At 32.9% G+C, this 23294-nt stretch overlaps 1 protein-coding gene across 4 annotated transcripts in view; it reads right to left on the bottom strand.

Moving 5' to 3' along the window:
* The window catches only part of Mhcl (Myosin heavy chain-like), a 921190-nt gene that overhangs the window by 39285 nt on the left and 858611 nt on the right, over positions 1–23294 (bottom strand). For all 4 annotated transcript variants that reach the window (XM_069842911.1, XM_069842912.1, XM_069842913.1 and 1 more), the window contains one exon: positions 3298–3417. In XM_069842911.1, the coding sequence (XP_069699012.1) occupies positions 3298–3417 (120 nt within the window). The remainder of the gene's footprint in view (positions 1–3297; positions 3418–23294) is intronic.

The following is a 23294-nucleotide window of genomic DNA, read 5'->3' as shown; positions in this document are numbered from 1 at the left end:
GTACAATCCTGCATTGGGTATATATTTTTTTTTCAAATTTGGGCCCCCAGATAATTTTTTTTTCAAATTATTTTTATTTGGTTGAGTTGCCACAGCTATGAGCTCTCTACATACAAAAAATTAATAATTTACATCAAATAGGAAAAAAGTTACAAAAATTACCATCCTCTCCCCTTAAATTTGCCAGAAAGTGTAGGATTAAGCGCAATGTATTCAAAATCAGCTGTTCCCACACCTTCCATCTCAGTATCACAGCTGGCAACAATACACCCAGACTCCGTAGAAGAAAGTGACGACTAGGAAATTATATTTTTCTGCGCATATGTGTGTTTTTCTTATTTTTATTGAGTGATATTTATTATTAATTTTTAGCGACATTTCTGGGGATTTCTTAACAGATTTTGAAGAGATTTAGCTACTTTTTGTTGAAAAGTTAGCGAGATTGTAGGACGAAGTGTTGGCAACAGTGATTGGTTCTACGCAATAACGTTGATATAGCTGGAAAAGATTATTTTGAAGGCGAATGTGAATAAATTGCCACAGCTATGTCATCTGTGTTTACATAAGAACTGACAAATAGCAGAAAATGGCGCCAACTGTAAAAGAAACGACTCTCATATAAATAAATATAATTCTAATGGAAATTAATGAATGTGACTATCAATAATTTACTAACGCGGGAAGCAAAAAGTAAACTGAAGATATAACGGAATGCAGAAGATACAAATTCCCGTTTTTGCATCTACTTTATAAAACTAACTACCACACCAAAGCAAACTCTATAACTTCATGTTATATTGAAACCTATTATTAATACGTCCACCGCTGTGGAGTAACTGTTAACAGGCCTGACCGTGAAACGAGAGGATATGGGTTCAAATCCTTAGTTAGGACAATTTACCTGGTTGAGTTCTTTTCCGAACCTATTAAGAGCAAATGCTGGGTAACTTTCGGCGCTGAACCCTGGACTCATTTCGCTGGCATTATCACCTTCAGCTAATTAAGACGATAGATAACTTTAGCAGTTGACAAAGCGTCTTACAATAACCAATTAAAAAGATTATTAATACCTTCTTATCAACAACACAATTCCACTTATAACAGCAGATTACAAAAATTACATCTGAGTTTCTTTCTAATATCGGATAAAAGAGTATTTTCCCTCTCAAGGGGAAAGAGAATAGTACATTATGCAACGAGCCTATAATGATAGTAATTAAGACGCGAGTATGTTTGTTATGAAACGAGTGCAAGCGAGTTTCATAATTTTCATACGAGTGTCTTAATTACCATTATAGGCAAGTTTCATATGACTTTTTATGCTCGACCATATTTCTAACTTGAAATTATTCAGAAGTATTCATTTTATTTGTATCTGACTGAAGATCGGAAGTGACCTTGTACATAGCTCGTAAATTGTGAGATGTGCGCAGACGCGAAAGTATTGATTTTTTCCGAGCAACAATAATGTCATTGACCTTGATGTAATGTAAAGAATAACATGAACTAATTTTTATATAACCTGGGAATTGATTTAGAATTAACGCTAATTATTATAGTAACAGAACATAACCTTCTGCGACAGTATTGGATTTCCAGCCTCCGTGACGTTTCCCTCGTTGTCTTCCGATTGCATACCCGAGAATAATGGAAAACCTGAACTTTAATGAATAGGTGTACTTTAATGACATGCATTAAAGGACTGCTACCAGGTGTATAATTACTACATTTCTGCATGGTCGAGCATAAAAATAAAACTGTAACATAAACTTAGAAAGCATGTTGTAAATATTCAGATTGTCAATGTTAATACAGATAATACAATATGATATTTGTTTTATTCAGTCTTATAACAAATCAATTATTAAAACAATGACATATATTTCATAACATGTAGTCATTGAGTTTTATACAAAGTAAGTTACGAACGTTTTCGCCCATTCAGGCATCTTCAGATTCTGAGTATAATATCTCATTATTAATCTGTATGATAATTACAATGATAGTCGATGAGATGGACTGTTTAAAATTGATCATATAAAATGTACAAACATATGCATAATTAAAATGCAATCATGTTACAAGGTCATAAAATTGTGAACACGTAGTGTTTTACATTTTAAACTTCATAATACTTAGTCATAAGACTGAATAAAACAAATATCATATTGTATTATCTGTAAAAACTGTAACAGCTTGAATTGAACGACCTTTTTAAATATTTTATGCTCGACCATGCCGAAATGTACTAATTATACACCTGGTAGCAGACCTTTAATGCATGTCATTAAAGTACACCTACTCATTAAAGTACAGATCTTCAGCCAATGATAACTCAGCTTACATGTGTTCAGCCAATGAGAAGTCAGCTTTGTACCGTTATAAAACCGCAAGTATCGATTATTCTCGGATATGCAATCGAAAGAGAATTAGCGAAAAGTCACGGAGGCTGAAATCCAATACTGTCGCAGAAGGTTATGTTCTGTTACTATAATAATTAGCGTTAATTGTAAATAATATTCAAATAAATTCAATTTGTCATCTCGTTTTTCAATGTCGAATTCAATAATCAAGGTTATAATATTATAGTATTATCAAGTTTAACGGGATTATACATCAAGGTCAATGACATTATTGTTCCTCGGAAAAAATCAATAGTTTCGCGTCTGCGCACATCTCGCAATTCACGACCTAGAACAAGGTCACTTCCGATCTTGTCAGATACAAATAAAATGTATACATCTGAATACTGTAATTTCAGGTTAGAAATATGGTCGAGCATAAAAAGTCGTATGAAACTCGCCTCGCCTATAATGGTAATTAAGAAGCTCGTATGAAAATTATGAAAGTCGCTTGCGCTCGTTTCATAAACATCCATACTCGCTTTCTTAATTACTATCATTGTAGGCTTGTTGCATAATGTACTATTAACACTGAAGTGATATTATATGTATAGCCATGCTCTCATTTGAATTTACGACACCATTGTAAGACTGATAGTATTCTGAAATTACTACGGGTCAAGAGGAGAAAAGTTAGACACTTAAATATTGAACAGAACATTTTAAAAATATTTAGAGGTGGAAAAAAATTGAAAAAAGACTAATTCTTGTTGAAGAAGAAGACCAATAAAATTACATTTTGATTTTCTATAAACTAAAGTCACAACAGTCTCTGAAAACGAGAATTAAAGTAACTTTCCTTTCTTATTTATAATAATATTTCGTAATATGTGAATAAGACCTAATTTAAACTTGAAGGACAAGGAGAGGCATAATATGCTGGTCCCCTCCTCACCTGTATGTCCTGCAGTTCCTTCTCCAGCCTCAAGCGATCGGCCGTCTCAGCCTCCAAGCGCTCGGTCGCGAGCGTTGAGGTTGAATGTTCCTCCGCCAGATCAGCTGTCATCTCACTCAGCTGCACACAGTAGCAACATCAACAGAGACATGCAGTTTGTTAGTAAGCGGGCGGGCCACCACACACACAACATTGCCATCCTGACGAAACTCCTCTAGCTTACAAGCAAACATTCTCAAGAGGGTAGACAAAAAGAGTTATTATTTTTTTTTCCATCGTGTTGATAATGTCAAAAACAAGTACAGAAATTTTGGGCACTCAAGTGCAATTACGAGGACCGTAAATAGTAATATGCGTTACAAGAGCGGTATGTTGAAGTTTTCATGTTGGAGGAAAAGTTTGAAAAAGCTCAACTACGTTTCGCTTTTTTAATTTCCGCTCGTGTATCGTACATTATTTTGTGCGAAGATCGTTTATTACATACCTGAAAGAGGAATTTCTAATTAGTTGCAATGAAATCTCCATCTTGGTTTCTGTTCAATGACGGCAAATTTGCAAAACAAAAATATCTATCTTCAACATTGTTGTTTTAAAATGTTTTCTGTGTTTACTATACTCCAGCAGGCCGTGATATACGTCTGTCTTTTTTCCCCCAGTCTATGATGAGTCTGGAATCTTGTTGATTTTTTCACGGCTTACTTAATGTTACTTGCATCACGAATGCAGTAACTTTAGTGGAGTTGTAGAGTTTACTTAATTTTTGCAAATATTTAAAAACAAATATTTAGGTGAAAGTGCAGTGGTAAGTTTCCAATTTATAATTATTACTATATTGAACGTCTCTAAAAATAATATGTTAAAAGCCTAAAGCAGTAAAATCAATATGTCACTTAAGCGGTAAGAAGAGGGAAATTGTTGTGTGTGTTAGGTTGGGAATACTGAATGTGGAATTTTAGACTTTTCGCGGATTGGTTTTGTGCGGAAACCAAGCAAATACGCACGATCTCGCACAAAATAACTTTTCCTTGAGGCCGTTTAAGGAAATGAAACACAATTTCACTGGCAAAATTATTGGAACAGATACAACTGTTGAGCTATTCACAATTCAGTATTGAAAAATAATTCAGACCTAAGCAATTTACACATTCTTAAGTTTAAAAATAAAGTGAAAATGTTTGTATGATATTTGTTAAATTTTATTATTATTATTTTAAGTGGTACTAGCATTATATGTTACTAATAATATTTATAGTATTTATCTGATGCATATAGCCTATTAGATAAAACATTGTAATAAATATAAATAGATCACTTTCTTAAATAATAACAGTGCATATCTCCAATAAATGATTTCTTAGCATCGCCACAGATACTGCACACTTGATTGTACTTGTCACTATCTCTGTCACTAGAGAGTTTTTGAAATTTATATTTTCCCCGCCATTCATAAAATGTTTTGATATGATTCCTCTTGCACAAAAGGGGAGATCTATAACTGAAACTTGATTAATATATTTCAGTATTATTTGTATTTATCCTGGTAATAATGAACAGTTTTACTCGTAGACATTTTGTTTTTCAGCATTAACTTGCCATGATCGTATGAGAAGATTCGAAGAGAACGGAAGTTACGTAGACCTTTGGCTCCCCCCTACTACCAATAATGCGTAACACAATGTCAATACGGCGGTTGCTGTCGTCTGCGATACAACGAACTTTACAGTTTATTTTCGAGTTCGTTATTTTTTCCCTGGCAATTATATGCTTATTTAAATTGTGTTAACCATCGCTAAGTGGTTTTATATTTTATTTGATCTGTCTTAGTATTTATTTTATTATTGTGAATATTTTTGTTTTATTATTACTATTATTATTATTATTATTATTATTATTATTATTATTATTATTATTAATGAATTAATTTGTATTACTATCTTTGTATCATCTCCGTCACGGTTATTGTATTACTTACTTACTGGCTTTTAAGGAACCCGGAGGTTCATTGCCGCCCTCACATAAGACCGCCATTGGTTCCTATCCTGAGCAAGATTAATCCAGTCTGTATCATCATGTCCCACCTCCCTCAAATCCATTTTAATATTATCTTCCCATCTACGTCTCGGCTTCCCCAAAGGTCTTTTTCCCTCCGGCCTCCCAACTAACACTCTATATGCATTTCTGGATTCGCCATACGTGCTACATGCCCTGCCCATCTCAAACGTCTGGATTTAATGTTCCTAATTATAACAGGTGAAGAATACAATGCGTGAAGTTCTGTGTTGTGTAACTTTCTCCATTCTGTAACTTTATCCCTCTTAGCCCCAAATATTTTCCTAAGCACCTTATTCTCAAACACCCTTAACCTATGTTCCTCTCTCAAAGTGAGAGTCCAAGTTTCACAACCATAAAGAACAACCGGTACTATAACTGTTTTATAACTTTAAAATTTTTTGACAGCAGACTGGATGATAAAAGCTTCTCAAGCGAATAATAACAGGCATTTGCCATATTTATTCTGTGTTTAATTTCCTCCCGAGTATCATTTATATTTGTTACTGTTGCTCCAAGATATTTGAACTTCTCCACCTCTTCAAAAGATAAATTTCCAATTTTTATATTTCCATTTCGTACAATATTCTCGTCACGAGACATAATCATATACTTTGTCTTTTCGGGATTTACTTCCAAACCTATCTCTTTACTTGCTTCCAGTAAAATTCCCGTGTTTTCCGTAATCATTTGTGAATTTTCTCCTAACATATTCACGTCATCCGCATAGACAAGCAGCTGATGTAACCCGTTCAATTCCAAGCCCTCTCTGTTATCCTGGATGATACAACAACTGTTGAGCTATTTTTCAACATATTCCCCACTGAAATTGAGACATTTGTCATACCGCGGGATCAACAGAGAGGTGCAGACGGCTGTCAAACACTGGTTCCGATCCCCAGGCGGCAGACTTCTACAACACAGGGATACAAAAGTTGATCCCACGGTATGACAAATGTTTAAATAAACCTTTCTATGAAATTGTGTTTTCTTTCTGTAAACGGCCCCAGGGAAATATTTTTACGGCCCTTGTAATTGCACTCGAGTGGCCAAAATATGTATAAGCACTTGTTTTGACATTATTAACATGGTGGAAGAAAAAAAACTTCTTATTTGCATCCATGAGAATGTTTGCTGTTAGTTTCACGATAGCTCCTAAGTTCATAGAACACAATGGAGCTGAATTATGTATTCACAAGAAAGTAACAAAATTCTGAAAAACAAAACGTGAAATTTTAGTGCCTAAAATATAAAAAGTGTAAAGCTCTTTACATAAAAATTTACAATCCCCCAAAAACAACATAAATACGTATCATACATTCACTATGTTCGATATTACACACTTTGCATTAAAAAAAATAGTTATCTCAAAAATTAACTTTTTTTTTTTTCCATTTTGTTTTGAAGAGCCAATACGTTGTCAAAAGGCCGGCAATCAATGCCATATGAAAATTAAAAAAGAAAAACAATAATAAATCAACAAAAATATGTGTCATACTGGGAGACGTTTACAATTTTAAGATTAAATATTATTCATGGAAAATATATCGTATCTTCAGATTTAAATCTTAAACAAGAATTCACAAATTTCTTAACGATTTAGCAAGTGTTTTTTTTATTCTGAGGCTGGTTCTGAATACACGGTGCAATCAATACATTAAAATAAAAAAATAAAATAGTAGCCATTCTTAAGTTACAGAAATAAATTACTTAGTTGCGTCCATAAAAAAATAAGAGGGTGTAATATGGTTACATACAGAATCAAACAAACTTTGTGAAAATATAAACACACAAATTAATTACACATAAAACACTTTTTTCCTTGCTGAAGTTATAATTACAAAAGGTAACAAAATAATATACTGTACACCGTATTATGAATGTTAAAGGTTGAAAAAGCTGGTCAAAATAATTCGAAGACTGCATATATTAAACTGTGCACTTTAAACAATATAAATTGTAAAACAAATAATTGTATAATTAATTATACACTATCTACCAAAAAGTAATTGGGCACAGTTTTTGCCCCTTTAGAACCTCGTGATACCACCTTTTGTTGCTATAACAGCAGCCACCCTGTCAGGCATGCTCTCCACTAGTTTGTGTAGGATATCCACTGGAATGCGTCGCCATTCCTCTTGCAACATGGCACTCAGACAATGGAAGTTGGCCGCATCTCCCGAGACCTCAATCGCCGGTCCAATTCGTCCCAAAGGTGCTCAATGGGATTGAGATCAGGACTCCGTGCAGGCCAGTCCAAGAGGTGAGAATTTGTGTCTGCATACCACTGCATAGTAGACGCCGAAACATGGGGCCAACTTCCATTGTTCAACTGCGAGAGGAATGACGACACATTCCAGTGGATATTCTACACAAACTAGTGGAGAGCATGCCTGACAGGGTGGCTGCTGTTATAGCAACAAGAGGTGGTACCACGAGGTTCTAAAGGGGCAAAAACAGTGTCCAATTACTTTTTGGTAGATAGTGTATGATAACTTTATCCTAAAGAAATACACTGCTCTAATACTTCTGCAAGGACGTTTTTCAATAATTACTTGAAAGGTGTCGGGAGAAAACAGGAACTGTCACGAAACATAATTATCGAGAAAAACGAGTTTTAATACCAGAACATTCCTGGTTTATAACCATTGTACCAAATTTTTAACGTTATCTTACACGGAAATTTTCACTTAAAAATTTTGTTTTTGTGATTGGACAATTCTGTAGTCTCAGTTACCACCTATACAATGCGCTATATACCATAAAATAGCTAAAAATGGACATTCCTTCTTTTCTCAACAACACCCTTCATAAGAAGTGGCTTCACTATTAGAGACAGACACTGCACACTTCGTAAGTATGAATGCTGTAGTCAGAAAATGTAATACTGGATGTTCATTTCAAAGTGTGTCATGGCTCGCTGTATGCCGTCATGTGGCTAGCCGATGAGCCTAGAGAATTCAATCTTCCTACACTTCCGCAAAGGTGTATTATCTATGAGGCAAAGAAGTTGCCTAGCAAGTACGGCGTTCATTCTGAAGAGTACGTACCGATACGTACGGTAACGCCGGTAGTGGCAGGAATGTGAACTGTTTGGAAATACGTACTGTCGAGATATGGGGAGAGGGTTAAGACGATTACTTACGTATTTGTTGAATGTTGCCGTACGCAACAGATGATAACAAATACCCTGCGTACGATTTGCCCACGCAAAACACAGTTCGAAAGAGGTTATGGTAGCACACAGACCGTACAGACCGCCATCTGTTGCTACGACGTTCAAGTTATACCGTACTCGTTCTCAAGTTCAGATTGAACGCCTTGATTGATAGGAAACTTCTCTGACATAAAAGCTGAAACTCGCTTTAAATCGCTGACTCACAACAGTGACGTCATGACACACTTTGAAATGAACACCCAGTACAAAGCGCTATATACCATAAAATAGCTAAAAATGGACATTCCTTCTTTACTCCCCAACACCCTTCATAAGAAGTGGCTTCACTATTACAGACAGACACTGCACAATTCGTAAGTATGGATGCTGTAGTCAGAAAATGTAATATGTGGTAGTAAGCAATGAATTATATCGCATTAATACTGACGCGCAATGTATCTTTTTAATACAACAAAATAAATGCAACATCTTAAAAACTGGATATCTTCCCTTAATCAAAATACTTGTTCTCTAGAAGGAGTGACATAAAAAGTCATTCTCGTTACAAACCATTACTCGTACGAATATGGAGAGAGGAAATATATAACTTGATTGTATGCATTAACTTTTAATAAACAAACTTACAAAATATATCACACTTACTTACTGGCTTTTAAGGAACCCGGAGGTTCATTGCCGCCCTCACATAAGGCCGCGATTGGTCCCTATACTCAGCAAGATTAATCCATTCTCTACCATCATATCCCACCTTCCTCAAATCCATTTTAATATTATCTTCCCATATATGTCTCGGCCTTCCTAAAGGTCTTTTTCCCTCTGGCCTCCCAACTAACACTCTATATGCATTTCTGGATTCGCCCATACGTGCTACATGCCCTGCCCATCTCAAACGTCTGGATTTAATGTTCCTAATTATGTCAGGTGAAGAATACAATGCGTGTAGTTCTGTGTTGTGTAACTTTCTCCATTCTCCTGTAAATTCATCCCTCTTAGCCCCAAATATTTTCCCAAGTACCTTATTCTCAAACACCCTTAACCTATGTTCCTCTCTCAAAGTGAGAGTCCAAGTTTCACAACCATAAAGAACAACCGGTAATATAACTGTTTTTATAAATTCTAACTTTCAGATATTTTGACAACAGACTGGATGATAAAAGCTTCTCAACCGAATAACATTTCCCATATTTATTCTGTGTTTAATTTCCTCCCGAGTATCATTTATGTTTTGTTACTGTTGCTCCAAGATATTTGAACTTTTCCAGCTCTTCAAAAGATAAATTTCCAATTTTTATATTTCCATTTCGTACAATATTCTCGTCACGAGACATAATCATATACTTTGTCTTTTCGGGATTTACTTCCAAACATATCTCTTTACTACAAAATAAATCATACGAATAAGAAATGATTCTCGCTTTATACATTACGGGGGATGACGGGTGAAATATCGGCCATTTTCAATTCATTGTATTTCCGTTTTCTTATAAAAAACGAATAAGTAATCTCTTATTTATATGTTGAGCAAGTTTCAACGCTCTACAGCACTCAAAAGCATAAAAATTACGTAATACATAAATAGCTGCACCCTTGAACTTCAATTCCATGCAAATTTTACAAGCTGTTTTCATACACTTTTTTTCAGCATATTTCGTCAAGTTCGAAGTGTAAAGGCGCTTACAATTTTGATGGTCGGAACATTAAATTGTTACTACATGTTCTATACACTGTGATTAACAAAACAGCGCATGTATTTTATGGTTAAATGAATAAATTTCGATTTAAAAAATGAAATATTTATAGTGGCAATGGAAAATTTATATTTTAAAGCATGGAGTGGTTATAAAACTTGTTTTCCCCTTTGTAATAAAGATATAGAAAAACTAATGGGTGATGTTTTTCTAAATATGCCACTGGTCTTGCACAAAAAATTGCAAACATTTTACTGAAAAATTGAGCGACATATTTCATCAGAAACTATTTGATTCACAGAAACTGAACTTCACCACATTATCTATCACACCGTGATTATTTTTTTACAAAAAAATTAAGGACGTACCTTGAAAAATGTAGAAAATGGAAATTTCACCCATCACCCCCCTTAAATGAATATTTTCAAACACAAACGACAAAAACATAAGAATAAATGTTGCAAAGTAAATTTGTTTCATAGCCAGAATAAAGATCAGAACTAAAAATTACATAATTGTTATTATAAATTGCACCCATTACCCCCTTAAATGAATATTTTCAAACACAAACGACAAAAACATAAGAATAAATGTTGCAAAGTAAATTTGTTTCATAGCCAGAATAAAGATCAGAACTAAAAATTACATAATTATTATTATAAATTTCACCCATTAGCCCCTTAAATGAATTTTTTCAAACACAAACGACAAAAACATAAGAATAAATGTTGCAAAGTAAATTTGTTTCATAGCCAGAATAAAGATCAGAACTAAAAATTACATAATTATTATTATAAATTTCACCCATTACCCCCTTAAATGAATTTTTTCAAATACAAACGACAAAAACATAAGAATAAATGTTGCAAAGTAAATTTGTTTCATAGCCAGAATAAAGATCAGAACTAAAAATTACATAATTATTATTATAAATTTCACCCATTACCCCCTTAAATGAATTTTTTCAAACACAAACGACAAAAACATAAGAATAAATGTTGCAAAGTAAATTTGTTTCATAGCCAGAATAAAGATCAGAACTAAAAATTACATAATTATTATTATAAATTTCACCCATTACCCCCTTAAATGAATTTTTTCAAACACAAACGACAAAAACATAAGAATAAATGTTGCAAAGTAAATTTGTTTCATAGCCAGAATAAAGATCAGAACTAAAAATTACATAATTACTATTATAAATTTCACCCATTACCCCCTTAAATGAATTTTTTCAAACACAAACGACAAAAACATAAGAATAAATGTTGCAAAGTAAATTTGTTTCATAGCCAGAATAAAGATCAGAACTAAAAATTACATAATTATTATTATAAATTTCACCCATTACCCCCTTAAATGAATTTTTTCAAACACAAACGACAAAAACATAAGAATAAATGTTGCAAAGTAAATTTGTTTCATAGCCAGAATAAAGATCAGAACTAAAAATTACATAATTATTATTATAAATTTCACCCATTACCCCCTTAAATGAATTTTTTCAAACACAAACGACAAAAACATAAGAATAAATGTTGCAAAGTAAATTTGTTTCATAGCCAGAATAAAGATCAGAACTAAAAATTACATAATTATTATTGTAAATTTCACCCATTAGCCCCTTAAATGAATATTTTCTAACACAAACGACAAAAACATAAGAATAAATGTTGCAAAGTAAATTTGTTTCATAGCCAGGATAAAGATCAGAACTAAAAATACATTACTATTTTATAATTAATTTTTATATTATAATATTTTATAATTAATTTCTTCTCTTAAAAATATAAATAATTTCATACATTTACATTGTAAGATAAACAATGGAGAACGAAGTTAGTTCCGTTTTTCGAGACATTTACTCACTTTAGAAAACATCTGGACTACATGTAGGAGTCTTTGTGTAAATCGCTTATTTACGAACAATTTGTCATGCTAATTTTTTTTTGCTCCCCTTATATCACCAATTATAAATTATAATATAAAGATGAACAGTATTCCTCAGGAATGCATTAATAATAATAATAATAATAATAATACTAATAATAATACTAATACTAATAATAATACTAATACTAATGATAATAATAATAATACTAATAATACTACTAATAATACTAATAATAATAATAATAATAATACTAATAATTTATTTATTTATTTAGAATATTAATGTGCGAAACAACAGCACAAGGCCAATTACAGTTTAGCACAGGCACAAAACGAAACAAAACAACAAATGATGATGAGAATGAATGATAGAAAATGGCAATGAGATGAAATACAATCAATATAATAGTCTACATTACTCAATTGACCAAAATGCAACAAAATAAATAGCACAAATAATATTATTAAAATTAGTTCAGTGAGATAATTAAAATAATGGCAATTAAATAAAATGTATTACAAATGAATTAATGAAATCATATAAATGAAGACAGGAATCATATAATTAATATTGTAAAGTTATGCAAATGACGAGAATAGTAGTATGATACATATCTAACAATGGCATAAATAATAAAACTGACATAAAACTAGAAAAGTATTACTACACATTAAATGGATCCAAGTTGAATCCATGCAAATTAGCATATTTAGTACATCTGCAGACCGGAGAGAGAGATTTAGAATTCCTATTATAAAACATTTTATGAAATCTTAAACCCTTAGCAGGAATACGAAGACTGATACTGCTTATGAAGGATTCACAATCAGTATCACCCTTAATGACTTTACAAAAAAATAAATAATCAAGATCTTGACGTCTGGTAAACAAACCACCGCAATTGAAATATTCGCAATTAGTCTCACAGTTATAATCTAAATTTGGTAAAAATCTATAAGAACACAGGGAAATAAATCTTCTTTGAATATTCTCCAATTTAATAATAATAATTATAATAAAATAATAATACTAATAATAATAAAATAATAAAATAATACTAATAATAATAAAATAATAATAATAATGATAATAAAATAATAATAATAAAATAATAATAATAAAATAATAATAATAATAATAAAAAAATAAAATAATAATAAAATAATATAATAATAAAATAATAATAATAAAGAATAATAATAAAATAATAATAATAATAAAATAATAATACTAATAATAATAAAATAATACTAATAATAATAAAATAATAATAATAATGATAATAATAAAATAATAATAATAATAAAATAATAATAATAAAATAATAATAATAATAATAAAAAAATAAAATAATAATAAAATAATAATAAAATAATATAATAATAAAATAATAATAATAATACTAAAATAATAATAATAATAAAATAATAATAAAGAATAATAATAAAATAATAATAATAATAAAATAATAATAAAATAATAATGATAATAATAAAATAATAATGATAATAATAAAATAATAATAATAATGATAATAATAAAAATAATAAAATAATAATAATAAAATAATAATAAAGTAATAATGTATTTTATTTTATTTATTTATATTTATTTAATAATAATAATAAAATAATAATAATAAAAATAATAAAATAATAATAATAATAATAATAATAATAATAATAATAATAAACGTTACTTTCTCGCCTTTCAATTGACACGAAAGAAGCACACGTTCGCCAGCTGTTTAGCGTAGCTGCTCCTACTCACTATACTGTACTATCGCACATTAATGGACACGGTTTAAATTCTCCGCTATTGTTCAGAAGACAGGAAAAGGAAATTACTAATCTCTATAACGCCATTATCTTGCCGCTCCTCAAATTAAGTCAAATCTTTTGACGGCATGCAGTATGTTACACATCTTTATTTATAATCAAAAAGAAAATGACCCGTGCGGCGTCAAACGAGGATGCCTGAAGCTTGGAACACAGGATGTCGGCATTGCATCACTGTCCTCGATATGTGTGATTTCTAAGAAAAGTGTGTTCTTGGGTATAACTGAACTAAGTAAAAGCATTGAAACGTATGACAGTTAGCTATGTGAAAAATGACAAGCTTGGGAATAAATCAATTATAACCAAAATGTAGGTAACAGTATCACTATTCAAAATTAATACATTTAAAGGAAATCAATGCAAAAAATAAAAATAAATATTCACGAGAATAACTTAAACTGACAGACAGACTACAGCGTGCAAATCTAGTCTTTCAGGTAAAGCTCCCTGTAAAGCAGATTTAAACAATTTCAGGGGAAAAATTGTTCCGGGGCCGGGTATCGATCCCGGGACCTCTGGCTGAACGTACCAGCGCTCTTACCAACTGAGCTACCCGGGAACTCCACCCAACACCGTCTCAACCTTTCCCATTATATCCACACAACTGGTGTGGGCTGACGAAACGGCCAGAGACCCACATCGAGTGTACACAATCTCTGTGTGACTTGGAATTGTGGTTTTCTGTTAACGTACACAGTGACGTATATACAGTATTATGCAAATCTAGTCTTTCAGGTAAAGCTCCCTGTAAAGCAGATCTGAATAATTTCAAGGGAAAAATTGTTCCGGGGCCGGGTTGTGTGGATATAAAGGGAAAGGTTGAGACGGTGTCGGGTGGAGTTCCCGGGTAGCTCAGTTGGTAAGAGCGCTGGTACGTTCAACCAGAGGTCCCGGGATCGATACCCGCCCCGGAACAATTTTTCCCTTGAAATTATTCAGACTACAGCGTGTTCATAATGCATGCGTTCGATTTATTTGCAACGTCCGTAGATCTGACCGTATCACACCTTCACTAAATATGCTGTCCTGGGTCCGTCTCAAAGAGCGAAGAACTATTCACTCTCTCACTTTACTCTTCAATATTCTTCAAACCTCTAACCCTAGCTATCTAGCTTCTCGTTTTCAACATTTGCCCTCATATCACGAAATAGATACTCGCTCACAACACCATATCACACTCTCCATTCCTAAACACAGAACATCCTTCTACTCTTCATCTTTTACCGTCTCTGCAGCTCATCTCTGGAACTCTCTACCACAACATGTCAGAGGCTGTCGGACATTGTCTAGTTTCAAAAATAAATTAAAATTGCACTTTTTGAATTAGATTCCTTTCAGTTATAAGCCCTTTTCCCTGCCATAGTTTTGTAAAAATATAGGCTATATATTTTTTTCCTTCCTTTCCCCTTTTTGTTCTCTTTATCAGCCGATGAATTTATTATCATAGCCTTTTTATCGTGAATTTTATTTAATTTTCGTATTTCTTTTCTTTTTTATTATTATTTTATTACATTCCATTTTGATATATTCTTCCTTACGTTTTTCCATATTAATCATTTGGATTAAATGAGTTGCTTTCACTATATTCCAATGTATTTTACTTTCTTTTTTTTTCTTTCTATTATGGTATTATTTTCATGTTGTTTAGTGTCGATTTTATTATGCTATTATTATTATTATTATTATTATTATTATTTGTTTGTATTATGTTAGTATTCTGTTCTTTAACTTTTTGTTAAATTTTAACTGCTTGTATACTTTGTGACCTGGCCTTAACTCTGCCAGTATAAATAAAGAATTATTATTATTATTATTATTATTATTATTATTATTATTATTATTATTATTAAATAACAAGCATAAAAATACCAAAATAATATTTTTCAGAATGCCTGTAAGAATATAAAGTATAACCAGCACTAAAAAATAAAAATAAAAATAAAAATGTATATTATGTTCAATGGTCAAAATGAACGAATGCTTTTGATTTTTACTTTTCTTATCTTAATTTTATTTCATACTTCTTTCTTGTGGCGATTCATTATTTTTTGTACAGTAGTGGCAAAAAAAAAAAAACCGGACCGACGGAATAATCAAAGTCCCCGAAATGAGCCACTGCGCATGCCACGCCCGCATTCACAAGACAGCGAGTAATCTATTGAAATTGTTGTAGTTTCGACTGCTGACGTAGCCCATTTCGAAAGCCATTAGAAAATAAGCTGGTAAAATTCATGTTCTGGGAATAATCGCTGCAATCGAAAAGTATTGGGAATAAATCTGAATAAGGAACAAAAAAAAAAGTTTCCTTACCAGGCAGGATTCGAACCACGAAAGTCTTAGTTACCAGTCTATCGTGCTGTCACTGTGCTAAGGCTCTGAAATCAGATCTGTTTTCCTTTAACAAAAGTATCACTACAAGACACAGAACCAATTCCCATTTAAATGGCAAACCCATTTCTTAGTGCCCGTATAGGGGCGTGTCTAATTCTCCTACGTAAGCAGTCGAACTATAGGATGTCGAACTTGTTTTCTGTCGAACTTAAGAGCTTCCACTGTACTTTCAATTGATAAAAAGGTAATCATTAAAAATAATTAATAATGAATATTTTGCAAGAATTCATTCAACCACATAAACATCTATATTAATAATAAATCTGTAGCCAAAATTTTACAAAAATAATTGGTGTTAACATATATAATGAACCATCCTGAAACCGAAAATCGCTTTTTTGAAATTTTTGTTTGCATGTCTGTCTGTCTGTCTGTATGTTTGTTACCTTTTCACGCGATAATGGCTGAACCGATTTATATGAAAATTGGAATATACATTAAGTTCGTTGCAACTTAGATTTTAGGCTATATGGCATTCAAAATACTTTATTTAAAGGGGGGGTTATAAGGTGGCCTGAATCAAATAAATCGAAATATCTCCCTTATTATTGATTTTCATGAAAAATATTACATAACAAAAGTTTCTTTAAAAATAATTTCCGATAAGTTTTATTCTATACAAAATTTTCATAGAACTGATATTTAATTAGATAAATGAGTTTCAAAATTACAATTACAACGCCATCTGAGGCGCTGTACTGAAATAAAAACAAATGACTTCGTCTATAAGGGGCCTTGGACAACAACAATCGAAAGCTATTAAACATAGCCTAAGAGAATGTTTCTGTTTCTATGAAGTAATATCGGAAGCTAATTAATTGTTTAATTATTATTTCACCATTGGAAAGTGTAGTTTCTCAAGATGGACATAATTCTACAATGTTATTACAGTAACTTCTGAAACATATAGCAAGTAATATAAAGTATACACATTAAAACTAAATGATATGTCAATCTTCATTAAACTATGGTTACATGTAATAACAATTAAGAAACATGTTAAAAGAATTGTCATTGCACCAAATGATTGCTCTCTGGACTAAAATGACAGCATTTTAATTATTTAAATACAATTTAAATTAAGTAACATATTAAACGATTTATGCTTCTATCAAACACGAAAGTTCCCTGGATCAAACGTCCTATTTTAATTATGCAATTACTTTATATTTATTTCTAACAGGTGCAGCGGAGCGCACGGGTACGGCTAGTAATGGAATAAATCTAAAGAATGGTTCAATATCCAACAAAAAATCTCATAACTGAGCCGAAAAAATGTTCATAAAGTATAATGCTTGGGTATCATGGTTCCAGAGAGAAATTAACTTGGTTAATACAATCCGAAAATATTAAGCTTTCCAATTTTTCACTATATTCAACGGGGATTTTTAGACAGACAAATGCACGAACTCTAGCACGCACTCAATACACGTGGATGATTATGTCATTCACGTTTATCTTTCTCTTAAAAATTGGACAGTAACTGCTTATAAATATCTAATGTTAGACAAGAAGTGGACAAGTCTATCAAAGAATGTTCAAATTTAAATAATTACGTCATCACGAGGAATGTTCAGTTTCACAGCTTATTTGTAACTATAGAGTGATTTATATAGAACTAACACATTTCTTTCTTTCTTTCTTTATTTAAAAAAGAATGATGCTAGCCACAATTTGTTATACTCAAATTACAGTATCTTTGGGAGATTACTAACCTCTATAGCAAATGTTGAAAATTCTTTATTTATTCGGCTGGAAATTCACTTAATGACCAGTTTTTAATGTCAAATTAAGCAGGAGTTTTGATTCCCCGTCACGAGATGCGCAGATGTTTATTTCTTATTGCTTATTGTTGGCAGCTGTTTTCGACATGTTGTTTTAGTCACTGAAAATGCAGTACACATTAAATCAACGGCTCTTCCTTGTGAAGCAATACTGGATTACGAATTCAATTACAGCTACTCAAAGGGCATACCAGAGAGAATTTGGTGTTCGTAATCCCCCCCAAAGAAACACAATACTGGGACTGGTAAACAAATTGGAAACAACTGGATCTGTAAAAGATTTTGATGACAATAAATATACAGAATAAAGAATAAACATCTGGGCATCTCGTAACAGGGAAACAAAACTCCTGCTTAATTTGACGTCAAAACTGGTCATTAAAGTGAATTTCCAGCCGAATAAATACGAAATTTTCAACATTTGCTATAGAGCAGGCATGTCAATTGATGCCCACAGGAGCAAGCGCGCGCTTTAGAGCCCAGGAGAGCCTGAGCGCTTTACAGCGGAAATGAAAGAGACAGACGAAAGAGGTGGTATATGCCGCTTGGTCGAGCTATATACAGGGATGGCCAGCACTGATTCAATAGATAAAGGGAAGAGAACTTATTAAAATTGTATCCATGTTAATTTTTAGATATGCCTGAGAAGTATAAGTGCATTATAAGAATGTAAGTTTTAATTTTAATGCTCATTTTTCACAAGTTTGATTTTTTTATTCAAAAGAAATATTTTCTCAACTTTTCGTATAAAAAAGTGAAATTTTCAGGTATAGGCCTATTTATTTAGTAGTCTTACAGAATGTTTTCGTAAATCTAATATACTGTATATACGTATTACTGAAGATAGTGTATTGAAATGTTTGAAAATATTCGCATGGAAATTGTTTGTAAGGAAATGAATTAACAAAGCAGCTACTGTTACATCATAAGCAAAAGATACGTGCCCATGTGTTGTAAAAATGTCAGCTCTATAGCTTCAGCAGATTTCGAGAAAATAATTTAATATTCTGATGATAGGAAGTTGCTCACAAATATCACCTTAAAAGCATAATGCGATAAGAGTTTTGTTATGTAATATTAGCTACATTTAAAACAGATGCAGTACCTAGGCAACTTTGCTTTGTACCGTAATATTGTTTTGATTAGTTTATTGATTACTTTTGTAAGGCTAAAGATACCATCAATATAAATTCCAACTTATTATGTCATACTCAATCTCTTTCTTTGGAATATCACTTTCTTTATGAATGATGTGTTTCATCCACTTAATACAGTATAATATTATACTACTACGGAATTTAAGTGAATATTCCTTCTTAACTCTCTATTATGCTATTAACATTTAAAACACAAGTGCAATATTAAGAAATCAGTGTTAGTACTTTTGTTTCACAGACAATAGATAATATTAAACAGAAAGAAGCCATATAAAAATAACGATATCAAATTTCACGTTCCGTTTGAAGTTTGTGCACCACTGTTTTCTTAATCCAACAGGTTGCTTAGTCATATACACAACCCTTCCTCTTTCCATACTTAGCGCTTGCTGCCCGCGCACGACGTCAAGGTCAGAAAAATGCGCTTACTTTGACATCACTGCTATAGATTTAGTAATCTGCCAAAGATACTCTACATTTGATGTATGGCAAATTGTGGCTAGCATCATTCATTTTGAAATATAGAAAGAAATGTGTTAGTTATACAGGGACATCATTTTATTTTTACTTGCATTTCTGAATGTACTTCACTCTCACCCCTTCACTAATGTCCTTGCTCCCGTCAGACACACAAACTTACGGCCGCTGTTGCATTCGAAGTAGTGAAGTAAACACTGCAGTGTATAGTGTGTTTCATAAATATGAATGCGTTTTCTATAGAAGAAAGAACCTATATTAATAATATCGTACTAAAAAATTATATTCAAGAAACGATAAATTCAATTTCATAGAATATGCTTCAAAATGTTTTTAATAATATGCGTAATGAATTGAAGCCTGCATTGTAATGAACGGCAACCATTTTCAGCAACTTGTTTAAAAATTCAGATTAGCTTTTTTTGAATTGAGGTGGCTAGAAGCAAAGGAATGCTAGTGACATTTGTAATAACATGAGTTAAGTTCATCCAGTGTAAGCAAAAGTATCTAAAATTTTAGTGGCAAAGGGATATTTTAATCGCATCACACATTAAAATTTAAATAAAAATTTCACCGATTTTACGAAAGCTTAAATATTTAAACCCCATTTTCTCAAAAGTAACTTAAGTGCACTTACAGTCCTTCACTTATGACCCCCTCAATTTAAATGCACTCTCTATATTGTATGTTAACACCAATAATTAATATGCTAAATAAAGTAGACATTACATAACGAACATAGCCGCCTGAAAAGTTGAGTTTTTGAAAAAAAAAATGTTACTACTCTACTGTATTTTGATAAATTCCGTAAAAGTGATGATCAAACTGAAAATCGTAATATCGTATTTCCCTACAACATAAATGGATACACTACTTTTCTCTCCTCCTATAGCTAGTAAAATGATTTGTTTACATATTACACTAGTAACATCAAACTCCTGTAATGGAAGGGGGCAACAGTGTTTCCGAGTATATCCAGGTTGATGTTAAAAATGTTGGTAAAAATAAAGTGATGTCCCTGTATATAAATCACTCTGTATTACATATCGAACAATAGGTAATAAAATATCCGTATATGTACACAATAACTTCTAATTAAATTAGTAATAAATTATAGCAAGTTTATGACCCCGCAAAATGATGCTTGTAGAAATTACATGCATTTATCACAGTAAGGCAAATACATAACTTATCGAATAAAGAACTGAAATAAAACTGTCTTGAAAACATATACTATCTACGCACCTGTGCGCAAATATTTTCTGAAAAGCTGTTTAGTCAATAAATGTAATATAAGCAATGAAATATATACAGAGTAGGTAGCCAATCATATGTATAGAAGCTTAACTTGTGTTAAAACATGCTTGAACAACAATCATACTCAATCTTGAAAGCCGAAGTGATTACCTCGTCAACTTCAGATATGGTGTCAGCATCGGACACGCGTGTTGCGCTAGGTGAACGGAAGCTGGCGCTGTTATTTCTACTGTACAACTGGAATCCCTTGATCAGAATATTCGTAGCACTACGGCTCCTTCCGGTGTAGTTGTTGCCTCCATTCCTTTCTGGAAGCTCAGCCAGGGAGTGCATATCTGTATCCTTCTTGCCAAGTCTTTTCCATTCTTCCATAACATGGTCTGTCCTACGAAGAAAATCCTTGATCTTGGAAGAGAGAGTCGACGACGCTGTAGAAGACTCCAAATGGGCGGCTGTTGGCCTGAACTGCTGCCTCACTGCCTGATTTTTTACACCCATCACAAAGCTCATCCCTGCGTCGAACACAACCGGTGCATCATCTTTACCCTCCAGGTCGTCTGAGTAACGTGGTCTGGCACTTGTCTGTGGAAACATTCGCCTCGGAAAACTCGATTCTGTTACAGAATATGACCTGCTTGAATAACTGACAGGAGATGGTGAACGAGAGTGAAGGTACCCTTGAGTGGAAGACACCGATGGGGATCTCCCATACCTACAAGGTGACATCATTCTTGATGGAGACAACAATCTGTTGGCTGAGTATTCTCTGGAAGGGGATAAAAGTCTCGTGGTTGAATATTCCCTCATTGGTGACAACATTCTATTAGCTGAACATTCTCTTGTAGGCGAGAATACTCGTGTTGATGGGTACTCCCTTGCTGGTGAAAACGCCTTTTCTCGTGTTGGGGATAGCAATCTACTGCCAGCTAATTCTCTCGTAGGTGACAATACCCTTGAAGTCTCTCTTGTTGGAGAAAACATCCTGGTGGGAGGTACCTCTCTGGTGGGGGAGAACACCCTTGAAGGTGAGAGAGCCCTGATGGGAGACAACTCTCTTGTAGGGGAAAACAACCTTGAGGGTGAAGCATCTCGCGATGGCGATAAAGACGTTGGGGACATCACGCTCGTTCGAGAAGGAGTCTTGGATGCTTTGCCAGCTATTCCTACCGCTCTACTGAGAATTCCAGCAAGTGTGCTTCCACCGCTTTCTGTTTTATCTGGGATCCCACTGGTTGTAGTAGCTCGCTTAATGGGTAAGAAGAAGCTCTTTTTCTGATTTTGAGTTGTGGTCTCGGTGGAGAATGCATTGTTGTTGTCGACGATTCCAGCACCAAATCGAGAACTACCGGGAAGCATAATTGCTGCTTTTAAAATCGATAACTACCGGGAAACATAAATGCTGTTTTTAAAATAGGTATTTTATTGACATCTACCCGCCTGTTTGAACCTGAATATGTTGCATAGCAACTGTATAATCGTTAAGCCACTTATGTTTGCTTATAGTTTATGAATTGCTTATTTCTTCGATGCTATATTTAATACTGTTTTATTGTTATAATAATATATTTATTCCACACAAGTAAAGTAAGGCCACTTATGTTTGCTTATAGTTTATGAATTACTTATTTCTTCGATGCTATATTTCATACTATTTTATTGTTATAATAATATATTTATTCCACACAAGTAAAAAAAAAGTTCCACACTATCAAACGACAATTAACTGTTACACACGTTCTTTTCAAACATTTCCGTAATACGTAGATTTAATAAACGTAACCTCTTCATGTATATCACTCATGTTATATAATTCGTAATCGCCTATTAGCATGTGGACAACCTGTTGCTTCTTTCACTGCACTCGTGTGTTACCATCACTAATGAACTGCTCTTTCAAATTCAATTTCAAACGTTCTTCTATGTTATAAAGAAGCCATACATTTTACTACAAGATGGAAGAATAAAAATAATTCATGCTTGGGCTAAGATGTACACCGTACGCCGGCTTGGGTGCTATAATTGTCCCCCCATCACGCCTCCCCCCTGCAGAATGCCCTCACTCCTGTCTCGTCAGGAGTGGAGCTCTAGTACAACTGAGTCGAACTTTAGGAGACCTGTCTATCCACCCCGGCTCAAGGAAGGGCAACTTGCCAGCCGTGTCAATATACAAACCCTCCTAAAAATATCAACTCCCAATGCCACACGTCTGTTGTTTGTACAGACCAGGATATGCACTTGGCAAATGCCATGTGTTTATGAGCAGCATAAAAGAAAGCTATTAACT

Source organism: Periplaneta americana, chromosome 13, assembly GCF_040183065.1.
Source record: "Periplaneta americana isolate PAMFEO1 chromosome 13, P.americana_PAMFEO1_priV1, whole genome shotgun sequence".
NCBI lineage: Eukaryota > Metazoa > Arthropoda > Insecta > Blattodea > Blattidae > Periplaneta > Periplaneta americana.
The sequence above is the reverse complement of the archived record's forward strand: the minus strand, read 5'-3'. Positions and strand labels throughout refer to the sequence as shown.